General features: G+C 36.8%; 1 protein-coding gene across 1 annotated transcript in view; it reads right to left on the bottom strand.

Annotated features, from left to right (window-relative positions):
• Positions 1–23,244, bottom strand: part of KIF6 (kinesin family member 6) — a 493,781-nt gene that overhangs the window by 332,522 nt on the left and 138,015 nt on the right. Inside the window, exons 7-9 of the mRNA XM_036767567.1 lie at positions 13,405–13,611; positions 4,826–4,969; positions 2,181–2,267 (exon numbers count right to left, since the gene is read on the bottom strand). Of these exons, the coding sequence (XP_036623462.1) occupies positions 2,181–2,267; positions 4,826–4,969; positions 13,405–13,611 (438 nt within the window). The remainder of the gene's footprint in view (positions 1–2,180; positions 2,268–4,825; positions 4,970–13,404; positions 13,612–23,244) is intronic.

Raw genomic sequence — 23,244 nt, 5'->3', positions numbered from 1 at the left:
ACCACTGAAGAAAATACTACTTTAAAAATTAGATTGGAGCAAGTGGAAGCTAGTGACTTTATGAGAAATCAGGATATTATAAAACAGAACCAAAGGAATGAAAAAATGGAAGACAATGTGAAATATCTCCTTGGAAAAACCACTGACCTGGAAAATAGATCCAGGAGAGATAATTTAAAAATTATTGGACTACCTGAAAGCCATGATCAAAAAAAGAGCCTAGATGCCATCTTTCAAGAAATTATCAAGGAGAACTGCCCTGATATTCTAGAGCCACAGGGCAAAATAGAAATTGAAAGAATCCATCAATCGCCTCCTCAAATAGATCCCAAAAAGAAATCTCCTAGGAATATTGTCGCCAAATTCCAGAGCTCCCAGATCAAGGAGAAAATACTGCAAGCAGCCAGAAAGAAACAATTTGAGTATTGTGGAAACCCAATCAGAATAACCCAAGATCTGACAGCTTCCACATTAAGAGATCGAAGGGCATGGAATGCGATATTCCGGAGGTCAATGGAGCTAGGATTAAAACCTAGAATCACCTACCCAGCAAAACTGAGTATCATGTTCCAAGGCAAAATATGGATTTTCAATAAAATAGGGGACTTTCAAGCTTTCTCAGTGAAAAGACCAGAACTGAATAGAAAATTTGACTTTCAAACACAAGAATCAAGAGAAGCATGAAAAGCTAATCAAGAAACGGAAATTACAAGGGACTTACTAAAGTTGAACTGTTTTGTTTACATTCCTACATGGAAAGATGATGTGTATGATTCATGAGACCTCAGTATTAGGGTAGTTGAAGGGAATATGCATATATATATATATATGTTTATGTATATATATAAGTGAATGTGTATGTATGTATATATCTATGTGTATATGTATGTATGTGTATATATATGTGTTTATATATACGTATATATATATATATATGTAAAAGAGAGAGAGCAGACACAGGGTGAGTTGAAGATGAAGGGAAGATATCTAAAAGAAATAAAATGAAATTAAGGGATGAGAGAGCAACATACTGAGAGAGGGAGATAGGGAGAGATAGAATGGGGTGGATTATCTCGCATAAAGGTGGCAAGAGGAAGCAGTTCTGTGGGAGGAGGGGAGAGGGCAGGTGAGGGGGGAATGAGTGAACCTTGCTCTCATCAGATTTGGCCTGAGGGGGAATACCATACATACTCAGTTGGGTATCTTACCCCACAGGAAAGAAGAGGGAGGAAGATAGAAAAAAAAATAAAAGGGGGGGGGGATGATGGAGGGGAGGGCAGATGGGGGTGGAGGTAATCAAAACAAACACTTTGGAAAGGGGACAGGGTCAAGGGAGAAAATTCAATAAAGCGGGATGGGTTGGGAAGGAGCAAAATGTAGTTAGCCTTTAACAACATGAGTATTGTGGAAGGGTTATACATAATGATACATGTGTGGCCTAGGTTGAATTGCTCGACTTCTTAGGGAGGGTGGGTGGGAAGGGAAGAGGGGAGACAATTTGGAACTCAAAGTTTTAAAATCAGATGTTCAAAAAAAAAGTTTTTGCATGCAACTAAAAAATAAGATACACAGGCAATGGGGCGTAGAAATGTATCTTGCCCTACAAGAAAGGAAGGGAAAAGGGGATGAGAGGGGAGGGGAGTGATAGAGGGGAGGGCTGACTGGGGAACAGGGCAACCAGAATATATGCCATCTTGGAGTGGGGGGGAGGGTAGAAATGGGGAGAAAATTTGTAATTCAAACTGTTGTGAAAATCAATGCTGAAAACCAAATATGTTAAATAAATAAATTTAAATTAAAAATAATAATAATAATAAAAAATAATATTAAAAAAAGTCAACATTTGTTATTATATCACAAGAAGCCACCAATCAACAATTCCTAAAAACCATTCTTAAAGCAAGTCTTTAGCCCCTAAAAAAATGCTGAGATAAATAACAGAGGGGCTATGTAAAGTATGGTTCTCTTTCCTAATGACCATTAGGATTTCCCATGACTTTATGAGCTTTCATAAAAAGAAGTTAATTATAATTACCCCCAGAAGGTTAAAGCAGATGACGTTTCTAAAAAATCCTAAGACCTGCAAATAAAAATAGCTAAGAGGAATGACTCATCATGAAAAGCAGCAGCAATCTGTCTAGCTCTTTTTCCCTAAAAAAAGTCAACTAAAAGCTTCTTACCAGTCTAGGGTCAATCTCTTCATTGAGAACAGCTTCATTCTTTATGAGGGCCACTCGCTGGGCAAATCTGCAAGTTGATATAGATTCCTAGAGAAATAACATATCTCTTTAAAATGTCATCATTGATGAGGATTTTCTCTCTTATTCAAACTTTATTTTTGCAAATAGCTTAAAAAAGATACCCAAAATATGACTGAATGGACCATCTGGAGACAAAGCTAATATATTCATTTTCACAAGGTCCTTGATCTGGAGCAGCAGTCTCCAAATATTTTTGATCACTAATACCATCAAGAAAAAATTTTTTGGAGCACAAACCCCCAAAATGTAATGTTTTTTACTCATTTATAAATTATACACATGTGCTTCTGGTCTAAAATTAGGTACACCATGAAACTGACACAGAACTAAAAAGGATGAGATAAGTTTGTCCTCAAGTCAATAGGGTACCATTGGAATTTATTGAGTAAGGAAGTAACATGATGAGACCTAACACTAGAAAAATCAATTTGTTAGCAATGTGGAGGTGAAGCTGGAGAGAAGAGAGATTCAAGGCAGGGATACCAATTAGGTGATGAAGGCCTTCATGGTGACTAAGTGAGTTGGAGGGGACTGATGTGAGAGGAACTGGCCTTGTAATTTCAGGATATATGGAACTCTCAGATGAAGAAACTACTTCTACGGATGCAGATGGGCACTTTCTCTTATAGTCTTAGATACTATAAGAAAATGTGTAGCTTGTAGTCTTAGAGATGATAAGAGAATTTGTAACTTAGAGTCTTAGAGGGTTGCCTAGAACAATGGGGTCTCATAACCACTATGTGTACAAGCATGAGAGAAGACCTAAACCTGGATTCTCTGGGCTCTGAGAGCATGTCTCCACTATGCCATGGCTTCCTCTCAGGTGCAAGAGATGGGGAAGTAGAAATGAAGAGATTTGGTAACCCATCTGATACATCCAGTGAGTGATAAGGCAGACTCAAAGAGAACTCAGAGGGTATGAAATTAAGTGACTGGAAACATAGTGAAGCTTTGACAATAACACAGAAATCTGGAGAATGGTTCAGTTTGGGGAGGGGAGGAAGAGGATATAATTAGATCTGTGATCTATTGCAATTCATCCTTGCCTGTGTATCCTGTGTGACATCAATCCATGTTACCCAAAATGTAAAGGACAAGTTCAGAAAGGGAAGACTGGGAGATGAGAGAAGAGTGGGAGAGTTTAAGGTAGGGGTCAGCGTACTACATATGGACAAATCCAGCCTGCTGCTCAAATCTAGTTTGCTTGTTTGCTTTCGTATAGCTCCCAACTGACAACGGTTTTTACATTTTTAAAATAAGCTTTTTGCATTTTTAGATGTAAAAAACCATTCTTAGGTCGTTGGCCCTACAAAAACAGGCAAAGGGCAGGATTTGGCCCTAAGGAGGTAGTTTGCTGACCTCTGTTTTAGCAGGAAAAGGATGAGTATGATTGTGTTAAAGACAATTGCCATGCTTAGCTCAGCTTTGCTGAGGGTGGTTGTCACTTAAATTTTCACCCTTGGATTGGTTGATAACACACCCTTTGGGGTCAGGCCATGCCCCTCTGGATGCACCTACACCCTCCATGGAGACAACTGTTCTAGATTATGCTTCATAATGACTGTTTTTATTTTTGGATTAATAGAATAATCATTGCACACTGAATGGAGGAGATTCTATTGCTCTAAGTGGTTATTAAAATTGAAATCCCTCCTGATCTGCTGCATTAGGAAAAGTGATTAAAGAGCCACTATCTTCCTACTGATCTTTTCAATCAACTTCATACAAGTTATAATCAACTGCAAAATTTCCAAATGCATTGGGGAAAATCTCACAAAAGCAGCACATCTCTCTACTTTATCTTAGATTATATTTGCAAGCTGCCACCAGGATTTGGAAGAAACTGTGCTTGAGAACTGAGAGTCAGGAGGGATAAGAATCAAGTGTTGGCTCTGAAGTGTAGGAGCCCTAAAATAGGATTAACAGTACTTACACATTCTACCTCACAAGACTGCTATGAGGACAGGTAAACCTTCAAGTAAATGCTATGCAAGTGTGAATTACTGGAATGCATTCTAGGCCCTCCCCTCAGTCAGAAGCCTCCTAGTTTTGCTGGAGATTGCCTTCATCACCTCATGCAGACCAGACTGAACAGTAGCTGGTGCTTGAGGCACACGATATGTAAATAACCTCTTGGACACTACCAGGAAATCTTAGATGGAGAAGTAATCTACGTGGGCCAGACCACTCTGTAGCAGTGGCTTTAAAGTACCTGCAGTCTGAAAAACCAGGGCTGAAGGCGGAAAGGACCTATCAGCAATTCTCTCAGTCCACTGAACATATGAACTAATCTAGTTGCTATGTCCTAGAAATTTGGGAAGCTGAGTAAAAAGGATATTTCTCAAAATGAATACATAATAAATGATTAAAATTTTCTAGTAGGATGACTACTAGACTAGGATGTATATAAGTAATCAAGAGAGGCTGATTTCTTAGGACATTTAGAGAGTAGGCAGGTCCCAACCCCATAGAAAAAGCAGAAATACAACTATAACTCCTCAGACCCACTCTCCTTGCCAAATGTAAACCAAGCCCAAGATTGCTGATAGAAAGAGGCAACATACATCGATATTCCTTTTTTCTAACGACAGCGTAGCAATCATGGTTGTCATGCAGTTTCCTCCCAAGCTGTCCCTCAGTACATTGGTCATCATGGAGTTCCTGTAGGGAATATGGGATCGGTGTTTCTCTGCAAGGGCAATTATAACCTGTGATGAAGTATAACAGCATTGGCATTACATTAGCCATAATAAACAAATTATTGAAGCAAGCTGACCTGCAATCTCATAGAATATACAAAAAAATTAATGCATTCACTGTAGTAACAAAAGCAACCATTTAGGATAATTTCTTATACCTGCTGTTCATTAAGATAACTATATATGTATATGTATGTATGTATACATACACATATACAATAAAGCATCAGTTTATTCCGTGAAACAATGTAAACATAGCACAGAGAATCTAGCTTATCACTTGGGGAAAAGAAAGTATAGACATGTATATCCTCCCCTATAGACCAAATCAGATGCTTCATGTGACATAGAGTTGACTCTGGGTTCTTAAGGATTATGCCAGTAAGTCCCAAGCTCTATCAGGCCTAACTAAACTGTGAAAACATTTAGTACTGGCCTGGGATGGATTTGTAAGTCTATCATCCTAGGACCAGTCTAGAGCTCATTACCAGAGGGTTGGCTCACAGCAACACATGAAATAATCTGCTATGGATTACAATCTGTGTTGGTAAAAAGACTATTCGTGAGGATGAAATCACAGTCTGTTGAAGTATGTATGCTCATACATGAGTTGTTTTATAATAATAATAATAATAATAGCATTTATATGGTACCCGCTGTTTGCTAGGCACTGTGCTAAACATTTACAGATAAGATCTCATTTGATAATCACAACAACCCTGGGAGGTAGGTGCTATTTTTATTCCCATTTTGCAGTTGAGAAAACTGAGGCAAACGTATATTAAGTGACTTGCCTGAGGTTACACAGCTAGGAAGTATCTACAGCTAGATTAGAACTCAGGTATTCTTGACTCCAGATTCAGCACTTTATCCACTGGGCCACCTAACTGTCTCCGAAGGGCATATAAGATGCATTATTATCATCACAGGAATTAAAACATGTAGTGAAAGAAGGATCCCATTACTTCCTATTAGAATATAACTCCTCTGAGGGCATGGATTATGTTGGCCTTCCTTTCTGTCTTAGTATAGTGTTTTGGCCTGGAAAGTCACAGGGACAGTGAATGGAACAACAAGACCATTCATTAACACACCTTTTTCAGAAGCAATGTCAATGTCGATTTGATTTCAACTCCCTTAAAGAAGAAGGGTTGTAGAGGGAATAATGGTGGCATGAAGCAAAGGGAAATCGGGAGCTATGAACTTTAATAGTCATTCATTCATTCATTCATTCATTCACTCAACAAACAATGACTGAATGTCTCCTATAGATAAAGCATTACACTAGTTTCTTTGAGTACTTGAGTACCTCAGGGCATTTTTAATCCCATGGATACAGGATAATGCTGTAATACAGAGTCTTTTCTGTCTCAACTGGAAAATTAGTTAAAATCAGCTGTGAGAAACTGACACTCTTATTGGCTTCAAATTTGGACAATCATTTCTTCTTCACATAAGGCAATATATAATAATAATATGTTATAATTTCCAAGGACAATAAAAGTTGGCACAACACCTATTAGGAATACAGGATTTAAAGTTAGAAGGGACCTTAGAAATCATTTAGTTCAAACTCCTCATTTTACAGATGAGGAGGTTAAATGGCTTGCCTAATGTCACATAGGCAGCAAGTAGCCAAGTCTGTATATATTTGTGCCCCTATACTTTAAATATATTCCTACAAATTAGCAGGTAAATAGTAGATTTTTATCGAGAAAAATGTGGAGAGAAAAAGCTCAGATTTTTGAATTTTCCTTCCTTCATCTCAAAAGATTGATTTGGTTCAAGATTCAATGTGTGGATTTATAAATCTAGTTCAGACCTAAACAATCTTCTGTCCAAAGTAGTTAGTTCTGGGTCTGACCTTAGAGCTTAAGTAAGTCAAAGATGGTCCAGGAGGATACCACACAAAACTGTAAACTCTTCCCCCAACTCCCCACTGAAATCAAAAATTATATACCCTTTATGGGCGGGAGGAAGTCTGGTTTCATTTCTAGCAGAGACTCAGGCCTTCCTAAGTTGAAGAGAAAACAGACTACCTTTTTAGATAGTAGGGTTTAGGAATTGGTGGGAGGTAGCCATAATAAAACAAGGAAATCTTTCCAAATTTCACCCCTATTCAGTGCTTACATTTATAAAAACGAAGCTGAATGTTTTAGAAAACATCCTGAACTTACTAAAGTATAAGCTTCTTGAGAACAGCAATTATATCATACCCTTCTTTCTATGCCCAGTGCACTGTACACAGCAGGGAATTAATAAATGCTTTCTGAATTTAGTTTACCTCAGTTTAATGTCGAGACAGAATCTAACTTCATACCATACTTAAATTTTCTCTAAACTGCTTGAAATCACTAACTTTATTATTTAATGATTTTTTTTATTTGAAAGCTCACAAGAGTATGGAAAGTTATCCTCCGAAAATGGACAAAGATTAGGAGTGGTTACAATTGGCATCAACAACATTAATTTTTCTCCCACACATTACACTTCTAATGAAAGCCAAGTAGAAACTTAAATTCTTACTCTCTTAAAAAAAGAGTCCCACATGTGTAATAAATGGTTGAAATCTACCCTAGCTTCTGATTTCTATAGATCTAGGGAGCAAAAACTTTCATTTTTGCAGTGGTTTCTCACTTGATGTTTGTGCTGATAGAGTCACAGGTCACACCAGGGGCACTCTATGAGGTTCACAGTTAGAATGAGTATGGATTTCTTCATTTCTTTTTCTCTCATTGACTTTCAGTTCCTGGGGCCAAAGCATACCCTGCTATTGTGGCTTAAAAGTGTTTTTGAGGAAACTTGGAAAAAGCAATGCATTCACAAGGACAACTCCAAAACCAACAAAATTCTGGCAAACAGAATGCCATTTTCTTACAAACACAACAGGGTGCATTCAGCTTTCAAAAGAACTATACTCCTTTATGAAGGTGTGAGGTCTCATACATATAACTAATAGGATAATCACAATTCTGTATAGAACCAATACAAGAATAGAAATGCCTTAACAGTGTATTCCTCATTACATCCATTTCAAATGAACCAGAAACTGAAGCTATAATTAATATGAGGATCAGTGAGGCCTGCAAGAGCCTACTATAAGAGATTCCCAGATTTACAAGTCATAAAACATAGTATTAGCTAAAGTGACATACATTGTAAGAGTCCCTGTAGTTCATGATTACTGAATTCCATAATTAATTATCTACTTTTTTTTTTATCAATTTGCTGTCTCTTTCACTTTCTCGCACTATCCCCACCAATTCCTCATCTTCTCTTCTATGTATTTGCTCTCTAATACCCATGCCTACTCTTTCCCATGGCTAATTAACAATTATCTTTTACACATCTGTCTAACAACAATGTTACTTGCAGCTACTGTGGGGTTGTAAGACCAACAACACCAGCACACAGAGAAAGGACTGCTAGCACCGATTCTTTGATCTGCTTTTCTAAGGAAAGTAACTTTAAGAGGTTAACAATCTTACTTTAATTAAACACAAATTTATCATTGACTTAGCCAGCACCCTGAACTTCAGAGAGAATATAAATAGAAATTACAAGCAGAAATTATATAAACAGAGCAAATAAAAACACGTGTCAATAGACAGGCTTCTAGCTGTCTGACCAAGACATTACATACATAGTTATCAGAGAGAGAAGCACCAACATCTAGGTTTTTCAAAGCCAGGAAGGCTCCAACAGCTAGCCAGAGTCTCATCTGGCCAAGTCACAGGAGCACTCTTCCCATGGGTAAGCTACCAAAACAAAATACTAATTTCAGAGTACACATATACTCTTTAGGGCCCTGAGGGCTCCACACCCCATCAGTGATAGGGTGTAGTCCTGGGCTTAGCACTTGGTAAGTAAAGAGTGTAGGCCTGGAGCTTAGCACTTGGTAAGTAAAAAGTGTAGGCCTGGGGCTTTCTTGTGACTTAAGCAGGTCATCAAAGACTCTTGATGAAAGCAAAGACTCTTGATTGAAACAAAGGCAAGACTCAAAGGCATTTGATTGCCTTCAGGCTGAGAAGCACTCCAAAACAAAAGAAAAAAGTCCCACTTTGCTTGCCATTACACTCTATTTTCTTCATAGCTTTTTGATCTTTCTTATTGTAAATCTCACTCTCTCTTCCATTACTTCTTGCCTTTTTCAGTCTTTCTTATTAGTGCTTATATATTTGCATAGGCAATCATCAACAAAAACAAAAATTTGATAAATAATCCTTAAGCACCAACAATGTATACAGCATTTTGCTAGGGAATGGAGGGAGATATAAAAATAAATAAAACATAGTTCTGCTTTATTTAAAACTTAGTCATTCTCACTGTATCCCCAGCTTAGCACATTGCTTGGCATATTGCAAATGTATACCAAATGCTTATTAATTGATTATATGCACTAATGGAATCAGAGTCCTGGTGGTGGATAATCTAAAAAAGGGACAACCTATGTGCAAATAATTGAGAGTTAATTGACATATGACTCATGACAGCACATGTGAATAGTTATGTGAGCATATGTCCTTCTTAGTGTTCAAGTGGAGAGGCTAAGAAATCTTGTTGATAGAGGGCTCTGTTTTCTAACGGAAGCTGGTAAAAAAAATTAGTAAAGAAATGAACCCCAAAGGTTTGGAAACAGATTTTCAGAATAGTTGGCAAACACTACAGCTGAGGTCTGTATTGTTTGAAGCTAATGCCATTAGCGTCCGTGGATAATGAGGTATGAGTACATGTGTATGAGTGAGTGTATATGTGAGTATGTGGAAAGCAGTGAGAAGAGGAAGAGGGGTGGGAAAGTTTGATATTAGTTTGTGGATATCCCATTAAAAAGGACAGAAATAGAAAACCAAGAACAAAAAAGCTTCCTTTATCTTTGACTGGGAAAAGAAATAGTTTCTCTTGGGCAACTGTGGTTGGTTGGAAGTCTGTCTCAAGGAGTGTTTCTTAACCAATAACCATAATTTTGCATGAACAAATGATTATCGGGTATATTATAAGGGCAAGAGGCACCACTGGAAATTATCAATAATGATAATTGATATCTATGTAATATTTGAAGTTTTGCAAAATGCAAAATATTATCTCATTTGATTCTCAGGTACTCTGTGCATTACGATCTTCACTTTACAGCTCAGAGAAGTTAAGGGAATTGTCTATAGTCACACAGCTAGTTAATTGCCAGAAGCAGGATTCAACCCATCTCTCTCCTTAATACACGTTAAGAGCTCCTTCCACCACACCATCCTTCATACACGTTCCAAAGAAGCTCTAGTGAATGTCGAGACTATAATGTTTTGATGTCAAAGCTGAGCCAGAAGTAGCTCAGGAATACTACATGTCATCTAAAAATTTAAATTATTATTAGTCCTATGCCAGTCTGGACCACTTGAGTACTTTGTTTCTGGTATCTGACTCCAGGACTTCATTAAGACTAAGCTGCATGCCTATGTTTGGATCAGGCTTTTCTTGACATTCACTCACTCTACTTTGTCAGCTCATTTCTCCTTTTCAAAAAATTTGGCACTAGGACAGCTCCCATTCACTACCTTAACCTCAAAAGGATTTATGAGGCAGTGAAAGGGTTTAGTTTCCTTACATCCTTTACCCTGATGACATCTAAGCCCTTGTATTTTGCTAACAGACTCTGTAGTTCCCCTTTCAAATCTTCCCTCGTGTTTTTTTCATCTCCTTCAGGCTCAGAAAGTAATCAAGCTCTTTGAATATCAAACTTTTAACTTATTTGGGAACATCTACTTGGATGAGCAGCTAGGTAGCACAGTGGCCTGGAGTCAGGAAGAAATGAGTTCAAATCTGGCCTTAGAGACTTACTAGCTGTGTGACCCTGGGAAAGTCACTTGACTCTGTTTGCTTCAGTTTCCTAATCTGTAAAATGAGCTGGAGAAGGAAATGGAAAACCACTTCAGTGTCTTTGCTAAGAAAACCCCAAATGGAGTCGTGAGGAATGGGACACAACTGAAATGACTAACAAAAACTTGGATGAGATGAGTGCATCCTTTTCTTGTGAGTCAAATTAAGAAATGAAAGTGCAGTATGGTGGCTTTGGTTAGATAGGAAAAGGTCCTCTCCATCAACAGTCCCTTCTGTTGTGTCCTAAGTTTCTTCCTCCTTTCCCAACAAACACACTCATGTCTTCTCTATCCCCCAAAATTCTTCCCCTGATTTTGCTACTGTCCCTACTCTCCTTCATTGTCAAACTTTTTGAAAGAGTCGTGTGTGATCTCTGTCTCTATTCCATCATTAATTCATCCTTTAACTCTTTACAATTTGGATTCTATCCCCACCACTCCACTGAAACTGCATTTCATAAAGAGCACCAATGACCTCCTGATTGCTGAGTCCAATGGCCTCTTCTCAGTTCTCATCCCTCTTGACCTCTCTGTCACATTTAACACTACTGACCAATCCTTCTTCTTGAAACTCTTTTCTCTTTCAGCTTCTATATCATAATAGGCACAAGGCAGCTAGGTGGTACAGTGGATAGGGCACTAGATGTGGATTTAGATATGGATTTCTGGTCAAGCAGACCTGAGTTCAAATCCATCTTAGACACTTATTGTCTGTGACACTTTGGACAGGTCATTTAACCTCTGTTTCAGTTTCCTCATCTGTAAAATTGGAAATAATAATAATGCTTAATTCCAAGCCTTGTGGTGAGAACCAATGGGATAATATTTGTAAAATGTTTCACAAACTTTAAAGAATGATATAAGTGCAAGTTCTTCTTATTTTCATTATCATTATATTCTTTTTGGTTCTCTGGCCTATTTGATTCACTGCTATTTTTCTTTTTTCTTCTACTATTCATTCTTCTTCTTCCCACATCATCAATGCTGGCATTTCCTATGGTTCTGATTTTTCCCTATTTTGTCACATTGATTTCGTCTGTTCCTGTGATTTCAATGATAATATCTATGTAGATGAATTCCAAATCTTTATCAATAGTTCCATATCACTTTCAGATCCCAAAAAGCAATTCCAATTACAGCCTTGAAACCACCCCAGTACCTCAAGTTTAACATCACTCACTTAAATCATTATCCTACACAATGCTGTTAAATTTATGTTCCCAAGACTTAAGCTTATCATGCTATTTCTTTGTTCAGAACCCATCAATAGCTCCTTACTTCCTATCAGATAATTTATTTTGATAGTGGTACAACACATTTTTACCAACTCTAGGAGATGTGTCATTCTGAGCTTTGCATCTGTGAGAGTTGGGGGTGAGCCACAGTAATGAAGCTGGTCACTGGGAGAGATGCGACCTTGACTGCCAAAGGCTTTGAGCTTTATTTGTCTTCCCTGTGCTTGATAGTTCTTTGAATGGCCAGGCAGACTAGCAACTACTGAAAACATGAATATGATAGGCTTAGAAAAACACCTCCACTCTAACTCCATCCTCTAAGGCCCAATGCAAAAGAGAGTTAATATTTTTTGACTCAAGAGTCATAAAACTGGGCAAATCATTTCTGTTCTATGAGCTTCATTGTTCTTAACTATAAAATAGTTAAGGAAATAATCTTTATGTTGCCTGCCTCAAAGGGTTGTTATGAGAAAAATGCAAATATGGGGTAGATAGGTGGCCCAGTAGATCTAATTGCTAGACCTAAGTTTAAATCTGGCCTCAGACACTAGCTGTATGGTCTTGAATTAAGTCACTTAATCTCTCTCTGCCTCAGTTTCCTCATCTGTAAAATGGAGATAATAATAGCACCTCCCTCCCAGGGTTGTTGTAAGGATCAAATGAAACTATAATTGTAAAGCAGTTAGCACAGTGCCTGGCACATAGTATATCACTAGATAAATGTTAGATATTATTGTTATTATTGCTAAAGTATCATAAACGTACGAGCTACTATTATTAGCTCTCTGAAATACCATAGCATCTATATTTCTCTTATGCTTTTGCATTATGCCTTGTATTATAGTTATTCATATATAATGTGTGTGTGTGTGTGTGTGTGGTTATTTACAAACATGCCTTACCTCCCCTACTAGCCTACACACTCCATTAAGGTGAGGATTGTGTGAGGATAATTCTCCTTTGAATTTCTTACAGCACCTAGCGCTGCACCTTGAATAAAGTGAACACTAAATAAACATGTGTTAGATGAATGAATAAGTAAAGAGGATGTGGTGTGCGGCAGATGGTTTGCAGAGGAGTACAGAAGAGCAAGAATGCTGAAAGGAACTGTATCCAACCACTCCAAATCCAAGAAACCACCAGCAGTTCAGAAAGCTGCCATTTAGTCAGCTCTATTTTATAATTCCAGAGCTCTTCTAATAAAGTCTAACGTAAAAGGAATTAGTACTATGTGCATTTCCTCGAGAAAAAAAAAGATGGGGAGAGTTTATTAACAATATTTTTGTTTAACAAGCAATTTCAAGGTAAAGCAAGAACTATGTGCTCACGCTGTTGGTTTTACCTGTTCTAAGTAGTGTAGGGAAAGGTTGATATATTTGGCTTCTGTAAGAAGCTGGCCTCCAACTCCAGTCTTTGCAACCCGCTCTGAACCAGCCAGGTCAACCAAATGGAGTTTGGCATGACGGACAGTTGCAGAGCCTGGTTCCTTGCTTGAGATATGAATGGTGAAAATGCAGTGGGAACGTGTGGAAGCCTGGTTCATAGGAGTCTATCAAAGGAGAGATCCAAAGAAAAGTCCATTAGAAGAGAAAATATTTTTTAAATCAACAACATTTTTTAAGCAATTGAGAAGGTAAAAACAAATTTTCCTGAAAGCCTCAAGCTTAAGTCTCCTCCAGCACCTTTGATATACCGAATGGAATACCGAATGTGATAAGTCAGATCAGAAGGTAGAAGTCATGGATTGGATGCTGATATGAATTAATAACAGCAATAATAGTAATAATGATAATATCTTCCCTCTATATAACACTTTAAGGATTACAAAGTACTGCAGTCTTTTTCATTTTCCCTTCGCATCAGCCCTGTGAGATGGGTGCTATTACCATCTCCACTTAATGGATGATGGAACTCAGAGAATCAGCATAGAGACTCTAAATGACCTAGCAGAATTCTATAACTACTAAGCATCTGAGCTGGAATCTAAACCCAGGCCTTAAGTCCAAATCTAGAGCTCTGGCTACAAACAATTCTACCATTCTACATGGCCAGACTACATATATTCTAATACTCAAGAGAAGTAACATTTATAAAATGCTCAGCACAGTGTCTGGTATATAATAGACAGTATGTAAATGCTAGATATTATTATCATTTTTATTACTGGTCAACCATTTCAATAATACACTAACCTATTTCATTACTAGGAAGACAACTCAAAGTACATAATGCATCAGCATTAGATCAGCAGCATAATTTTTTATTTCTGTAAGACAACATGCATCTGAATTTTATGGTATAAATGGGAAATTAGGTTTGGATCTATATCTGTAAGATGACACCTTGCCAAAAAAATTGTGGACATTTATAAATCTGAATGTAAATCTAACAGAAACTTCAGGATATCTTTCCAGCTTCCATATGCTTTGAATGGAAATGACTGACGTACAGTGGAGACAAAACCAGACGATTAGCAAAATTTTGGCGATAAAGAGACAGAACATGAAGTTAAATAGGCTGAAAATTTGACCCATTACTTGTAGCCACAACAAACAATGCCCAAATCATGGCAGCATGTGATTCTGCATGCAAACGTGGGCCGGCAAATAACCGTGCATACAAAACCGCAAGTTCAAATTTAGAACCTGAGTTGAGGTGCCTTAGAAGTGACTGTCAAGTTATTTGCAGAACATAAATATGGGGTTTGTCTCAATGTTATATTCCCACTACAATAAATTCCACAGTACTATAATGAAAGCCAAATCAACAGTTGATATAAATGTAATAATGTCAAAAATAAACCCAACAGCTGTCTTCAGCTTCTAGACTGATATATTAAAAGGTGGACCTTTAACAAATACTGGAATTGAGCTTTCATTTCCCTGGAATGCAAAGATCAGATTTTTATATCAAACTACATTATAATTCTTGAGGTTAACTAGGGTCTGCAATTAAAATACTGGACTATTATGTTTTATAGGTCCATGTCCATAGTTTTCTGACTTTTTAGAACTATTTCCTGCATGGAGTGGACATTGCTATTCTCTTTAAAATAACATTTTAGGCACTTTAGAAAATACCGTTTGTTTATAGATACCTACTTGCATTTTAGTCTGATAATGTGCTATGTGTCTGCCCTATATACGTAGGAGATAATTCTTTTTTCCTTATGTGCATACTCCTGATTGTCTTTTTAAAGACGGAATTGTAACAAAGACATATTTTTAAACGCATGAGAACATATGGTACCACTTAGGCAGATTAATGTGAATTTAAACACACATGTTATACGAATGTACATACAGAACTACTGAATGAGGCCTTTGGCAAAATCAAAGTAACGACCAAATCTCTGGTCATTTCATATCAGCCATTTAGTGAGTGCCTACTTTCTGTTCAAGACTAGTGCTAGGTGTCAGGGATACAAAGGAAATATGAAACATAGTCCATGCCCTCAAAGAACTTTTGATGCATTTGGAAAGGCAATTAGCCAAAAAGCACCACCTATTAAAGGCCACCTATGTGCCAAGCAATATGCTGGGTTCTGAGGATATACAAAAAAGAAAAAAAAAAACAACTCAGTTCCTGCCCTCAAGGAGCTTCCATTTTATTGGGGGAAATAACACGTATACATATAAGTAAATACTAAGATAAATCAATGTAATCTGGGGGATACTAGCAATTTGTGGGTATCTGTGAAGGCTTCATATAGACAAGATTACTTGAACTGAGTTTTGAAGTAAGCTAGAATTCTAGGGAGTGGAGGTAAGGAAGGAGGTCATGCATTACAGGCAAAGTCAGAAAGACAGTAAATGGAATATTGTTTATAAGGAATAGCAAGTAAGCCAATTTGCTTACAAGGTGACGTATAGAGAGGGATAATGTGTATTAAGTCTGGAAAATTAAGCTGGAGTCAGACTGTGAAGTATTCTAAATGTGAGACAGAGGCCTGTACCTTTTGAGCAGCAAAGTAACTTGGTCAGACCAAAGCTTTAGAAACACCGTTTTGTTGGTTGTTTAGTCAAGTGAATGAATTGGAAAGGACAAAGACTGGAACCAGGGAAATCAAATAGGAGCATATTACAACAATCTTGGAATTAGTTGATAAGAACCTTACCCAGGTGACCATGTAAATGAAAGGAATGGATGTGAGAGATGGAGGAGGGTAGAGTCCACAAGACTTAGCTAGATTAGGTAAGAAGGAGAGTCAAGAGTTGTGGATGACCTGGGTTACTGGAAGGCTGGTGGCACATACCTTCAACAGAAATAGAGAAGTGGGTAGGGTTTAGGGTAAAGAAAATGAATTCTGTTTTGGACACAGAATCATATATTTAGAGCTGGAAGGAACCATAAAGGTCATGTAGTTTAACCTCCTTGTTTTATAGATGTGGAACTAAGACTAAGAGAAGTTAAATTACCATTTTAACGAAAGCTCTATTTATTCCTATGTTTTCTAGTGGGTTTTTTTTATAGCAATAGGCATTGCATTTTGTAAAAGGTTTTTCTTCATCTATTGAAAAACCATATGATTTTTGTTGGTTTTGTTATTGATACGGTCAGTTAGGCTTGTAGTTCCCCTTATATTGAACCAGCCTTATATTCCTAGTATAAATCTTGACTTCTCATAGGGTATGATCTTTGTAATATATTGCTGCAATTTTTTTCTAATGTTTTATTTAAAATTTTTTTGCATCACTATTCATTTGTCTAATGGATGGTCTATAGTTTTCTTCCTTTGTTTGGTTCCCTCTGGTCTAGGTATCAATAAATCATATCATGAAAGGATTTAGTAGGATCCCATCTTCAAAAAGTTTATATAGCATTGAAATTATTCTTAAAAGGATCTTTAGAATTCACTTATAAATGCATCTGATTCTAGGTTTTTTTTCTTTGGGAGTTTATTTATGGCTTGTTCAATTTCCTTTTCTAAGATTAGATTATTTAAGTATTCTATTTCCTCTTCTGTTAACTTGGGCAATTTATATTTTTGTAAATATTTATTTCATTTATGTAATTTTTATTAGCATATAGTTGTGTAAATTAGCTTCTAATACTGCATTTATTTCTTTTTTCATTGCTTGTGAATTCCCTTTTTAATTTTTCCACTAGTCATTTAGTTTTCTTCTTTCTTTCTTTAAAAATCATATTACCTAATAATTTACCTATTTTGTTTAAAAAAACATCTCCTAGTTTTATTTATTAATTAATGGTTTTTCTTTAACTTTAAATTGTGTTACTCCTTTCTTTGATTTTCAGGATTTTTATAACAATGTTTAATGGGGGGGGGGGAATTTGTTGGTATTCTAGGTTTTTTTTAGCTGTATTCCCAGTCCATTGATCTGTTCTTTCTCTTTTGTTGCTGGAGGGTTTAGAGATATAAAATTTCCTCTAAGTACTGCTTGCCTGAATCTCACAAGCTTTGATATGTTGTTTCATTGTTATAATTATCTTTAATGAAGTCATTAATTATGTTTCTATGACTTTTTCTTTGACCATCCTATTCCCTAGGATTGGGTTATTCAGTTTCCAATTAATTTTTAACCTAGTTTAGAAATTCCTGACCCTCTGCTCTTCCAAATGGACACTGTTATTATTTTTTCTGACTCAGTAAGATAATTCTTAGTAATTGAATTGGGATTATATTACATAAATAGATTAGTTAAGTAAAATTGTCATTTTTTTAATATTAGTTTTACCTACCCATGCACAATAAATATTACTTCAATTTTTTAGATCTGTGTATATATTCGTATAGCTCCTGTGTCTGTTTTGGAAGGTATACTCTCATATTTTTTTATTCTGTCTAGTTATTTTATATGGTCTTGTGTTGGTAAGCAAAATCGGCTCCTTAGCACTTAGTTCAACCAAGTGCCCTTGAATAGTTTGGCTTTTGTTCCCTTTGAGTAACTCAGTATATTTCATTGTGCCTTACTAGGTGCTAAGCCCCAGGCCCAAACCCCTATTAGGTGTAACACCTTACTGGGTGTGGATTGGCAACTAAGGTGGGTCCCAAGGTGGGGTAACTCCAGGGAGGGCCTAGTTTACATATCTGGGACAGCAAAGGCTTTTAGACCACATGGGTTTAAGTGGTCTCTTTGTGATGATTCTAGGTCACATGGGTGAGTCATATGTGTGACTCACCCCTGACCCTGAAAAAGATATAAAACCAGGGGTTGGCTGTCCTTTCTTTGGAGCTCATTCCCGCAGCAGTGGTGGCACGTGTGACTCTGGGCCAACCCTTGTTCTGAGCTCCTGGGCTGAACCTAGATGTTGGTAACTATGAATCCGTATTGGGTCTGTCTGTTGATGTTTGTGCTTTGTTTGTAATTTGCTCTGAAGTTCAGGGTGCTGGCTTTTTCCCTTGAAGTAAGTGAATGATATTTGTATGCTGAATTAAAGTAAGCTTGTCAACCCCTTCACCTTGCTTTCCTTAGTTAAGCAGATTAAAAGAACCTGTGGTGTTGGCAGCTTTCTGGGTGCTGGCTGTGGGTGGATCTTACACCCCCACAGAAGCTGCTAGCCAGATTGTTGAAACAGGTCTAAAACTATTGATTAATATGGCTGACACATAGTGTGGCTTCCCTATTTTCTCTTTTGATTAAATCTGATTTTAGCTTTGATTTCATCTGAGATCATGATTATTATCTCTGCTTTTTTTACACAATAAATTCTACTTCTGACCTATATTTTGTATTTGTATCTCTCATTTTTATAGCATTTCCTAAAAGCAACATGTTTTTGAATTCAAATTTTTAATCTGCTCTCAGTTTCCCTTTTAAGAGTAAATTCATCATATTCACATTCTAAACTATAATTACTTGTATGTTTTCATCCTTCCTATTTTCCTCACTATCCTTCTCACCCTGTTCCTATCCCTCCTTGCTCCTCTACTTAACTTTTACCTATACCTTGCCCTCCTATTTTTTAACCTACCCCCCTCCAAGAATCCCTCCCTTATCCTCTCTCTCTCTCTCTCCACCCTATCCCCTTATCTTATTTCTTTCTGAATTTGGAAGATGTTATACTCTTCTAAATTTATATGTTGTTCCCTCTTTATCCCATTCCCATTAATCTACACTCTTCTGCACTCCTCCCTATCACATTTTATATTCCTCCCTTATACTCTCCTTCCTCCCTATCCCCTTGCCCTCCTATATCTTTCTGAATTTAGAAGACTTGTATACTCTTCTAGATATATATATATATATATATATATACACACATACATATATATATATATATATATATGTATATACGTATTGCTCCCTCCTTAATTCATTCCTAATAAAAATAGGGTTCCAGAACTACCCACCCTCCTCCCCCAGCTAATTCCTCTGTATCAGTTCTTCCTCTCACACCTCACTTGTATAAGATAATTACTCTTTTTTTGCCTTTGCCTACATCTTTCTGCTTTTTATAATCACATCATACTCAGTTCTACCCCACTCTTTCTTTCAAATTATCCAATTACTAATGACAACCTTAGACCTATGGTTTCCATTTCCATATATTAAAAGTAAACCGGTCTCTCCTTACTGAGTCCCTTGTCATTAGTCTTTAATAATATTTACCTTATATTTCTCTTGGATTTTGTATGTCAAATTTTCTATTTAGTTCTGGTCTTTTTTGCAGTAAAATATCAAAAGTCTGTTGATTCACTGAATGTCTATTTTTTTTCATTCATGATTATATTTAACTTTTCTAGGTAAGATACTTTCAGACATAACTCCAGATCTTTTGCTTTTTGATGTATAGTGTTCGAAGACCAGTGATCTTTCAGTGTAGCCACTGCTTTGGTGTAATTCTAATTGTGGCTCCACCATATTTGAATTGTTTTTTCTTGTTGCTCATAATATTTTCTCCTTAACCTAGAGGTTTCAGAATTTGGCTATGATATTCCTGTAGGTTTTCCTCTAGGGACCTCTTTCAGGTGATGACTGCTGGACTTTTTGTGATTTTTACTTTCCCTTTGTGTTCCAGCACTTCAGGACAATTTTCTTTAATTATTTCTCATATTATTGTCTTGAGATTTTTTTTTGATTGTAATTTTCAGGTACTCCAGTTATTTTTATATTTTCTTTTCCTGATCTCTTCTCCAGATCAGTTATTTGTCTTATAAGATGTTTCATATCCTCATCTATTTTTTCATTCTTTTATTTTGTTTTATTATTTCTTGATCTCTTATAACTTCACTGGCTTCCCCTTGCCCAATTCTAACTAAGGAGTCATTTTCTTCCTTAAGATTCTGGTTGATTTTCTTTTCATAATTTTCTTGTTTTTCTTGGATTGTTCTTACTTTAAAAAAATTCCTCAATCTCTCTTACTTGATTTTTGAAGTCTTTTTTTTCAATAAATTCTTTTTGGGCAGGTGATTGTTTGACATCATTCTTCGGGGTAGGAGAGGATTTTTTTTAGTATTCTCCTCTGAAGACCAAGCCTGGTCTTCTCTGTACCCATAATAACTGTCTGTGGTTGGATTCTTTCTCCTTTGCCTGCTCATTTAAAAAAATGTTTAGCAGCTTATTATTATAATCACCTCTAAGTCTGGGGTGTGGGGGATGGTGCCTCTGGCCTCTGGTCCTTCTTACTGGTATTTTTTGAGCTTTGTCCTAGGTGCAACTTCTGCACTTCTTTTCCCCTCCAAGCCACAGCTAGGGGCCCGCAGCACACTATGCTGGAAATACTCTTGCTCCCTGAGAACCCTCCAGTGGCTGTGACCTTCAGTTTTCCCCTCTGGTCTGGAACCAAGACCAAGACCTCAGCTCTTCTGTAAGTGCCTGCAGCCAGCAGCAGCCCTGCCCCACTACTTCTACACTCATGGGTCATGTGCTAGTTTCTTCTCACCCAGGACCACATCTCAGCAGCACAGCTGGGCCTGGCATCCCTTATCAGCAGAGGTTCCCTCAATCTTCCCCCATTCAGATACCAGACTCTCTACACTGTCAGGGAGTCACAGGAAAATTCCTGTGACTGAAGTTGAGGCTAGTTCCCAATCCAAGTGCCCCCAGGGTTTGCCGCTTGCTGTTTAAACAAAGCTAGCTTGGAAGTGTTTGCCCTTAACTCTGGTCAAACCTTCATCCTAGGATCTTTCTTTGGATCTTCTCTGGTTGTCCCAGGAGGACCACTGATCTGCCCCAACTCTTGTTTATTTTTTGCCACTCTATGTTGACCCTGAGGTGCTATTTTGTCTTGTTTTGGGAGGAAATCTGGAGAGCTAGGAATTTTCTGACATACTCTACCATCTTCCAAGAATTCTTTGTGGCAAATTCTTTCGATTTCTTCCTTGCTCTTTAGTTCTAAGATATCTGGATAGTTTTGTTTGATTTTTCTTGAAATATGATGTTTATGCTCTGTTTTTTTCTTTTGCTCATGGCTTTAAAGTAGTATAACTATGCTTAAATTATTGCTCCTTCATATATTTTCTAGCTTAGGTGTTCTCTCTATGAGATACTTCACATTTTCTTCTATTTTTCAATTTTTTTTACTTTGTTTAATTATTTCTTGTTGTGTAATAGAGTCAAAAGTTTTCCATTTGAATAATTCTAATTTTCAAGTCATTATTTTCTTCAGTAAAGTTTTGTACCTCTTTTTCCAAGCTGGTAATTCTCTTTTCATATCTTTCTTTCCTAGATGAGGAGGTCTGCACTGAGCATGACATAACTTTGAAGATGCTGAAGTATTAATTCAAGATATTTGAAAGAGAGGAGGATGCCATTTTTTCCTCCTGGAAAAAAATTTAAACTGTATTTAAATTTTCTTAATTCAAAAATTTTTGTTGTTTTCAACTTTGCAGACCCTAAACATTAAGAGGAATGTATATAAGAATAGCTAACACTTAATATAAAGCTTTAACTCTGCAAGGCACTTTACAAATATTACCTCATTTGATCCTCACAACAACCGTGGGAGGTAGGTGCTATTATACTCCCTATTTTACAGATGAGGAAACTGAGGAAAATAAAGAGTTTTTTGTTTTATTTTTTGTTTGCCCAGGGTCACAGAGCTATCAAGTGTCTGGGCTCAATTTGAACTCAGGTCTTTACTACTATAGGCCCAAATGTTCTATCCACTGCACCACCTAGCTGTTGAAACTGAATGCAACTGTGAAACTCATTACCTAAGGGTTAATATTATTATTTTTAATCTCAGGCATATTGGTTCCATAGCCAGCTCTCTTTCTGTTCTACCCTGTGAACTTCCTACTAATCTTTTGTGGGAATTTTCTTTGAATGCTTTATGAGCGTTTTTCTTTTTTTCTATTTCACTATTACTACCACCTCTTCCTTCCAACTCCAATAACCCTGCCCAATAAGTTTTCTTTTTAACAAGTTAGCATTATCAAGAAAAACAAATCTATGCATTGACCATATCTGAAAACATATTTCTCATTCTATAACTCTAGTCTATCACTTTTCTGTCATGAGGTAGGAAGCATGCTTCATAATTGGGTCTCTGGAGTTATAGTTGGTCACTGAATTGATCAGAGTTCTTAATTCTTTCAACAGCACTTTCCTTTACAATGTTGTAGTCACTATGTAAATTGTTCTCTGCATTGGTTCATATAACTCTTCCCAGGTTGCTCTGAAATCTGCCCTTTTCATAATTTTTATAGCATAGTAACATTCCATGGCACTCATATGTTATAAGTTAATTAGCAATTGCCTATTTGGGGTATCCTTTCAGTTTTTTTTTTTTGCCACAACACAATGAATATTTGTGTTCATATGGTTAATTTTCCTCTTCTTGATTTCTTGGTGGGTGTAGGCCTAATAGTGATATTGTTAGAGATGAACTATTTAATGACTTTTGGGATATAGTTCTAAATTGTTTTCCAAAACTGTTTGACCATTAAACAGATCTACCAATAGTAAATCTTTGTTATCTTTGCCAATCTGATGGGTAAGAGGATGAACTTTAGAATCATTTTAGTTGATATTTTTCTTGGCTTTGGTGATTAGACACTCTTTCCATGTGGTTGTTGAAAGCTTGGATTTCTTCCTTTGAGATCTTTTGACTGTCTATCAAAGGATGGATTTTATTTAGTTGAATTAGTTTCCTCTACATCTTGGACATCTAACCTTGAGAGAGAAATTTGTCACAAGGATTTTTTCCAAGTTAATCTTTTCCCTTCTAATTTTAGCTGCATTGATTTTTTTGTGCAAAAAAAAAAATCTTTCAAATT

The sequence above is a fragment of the Trichosurus vulpecula genome, chromosome 7 (assembly GCF_011100635.1).
Source record: "Trichosurus vulpecula isolate mTriVul1 chromosome 7, mTriVul1.pri, whole genome shotgun sequence".
In the NCBI taxonomy this organism is placed as follows: Eukaryota; Metazoa; Chordata; class Mammalia; order Diprotodontia; family Phalangeridae; genus Trichosurus; species Trichosurus vulpecula.
The sequence above is the reverse complement of the archived record's forward strand: the minus strand, read 5'-3'. Positions and strand labels throughout refer to the sequence as shown.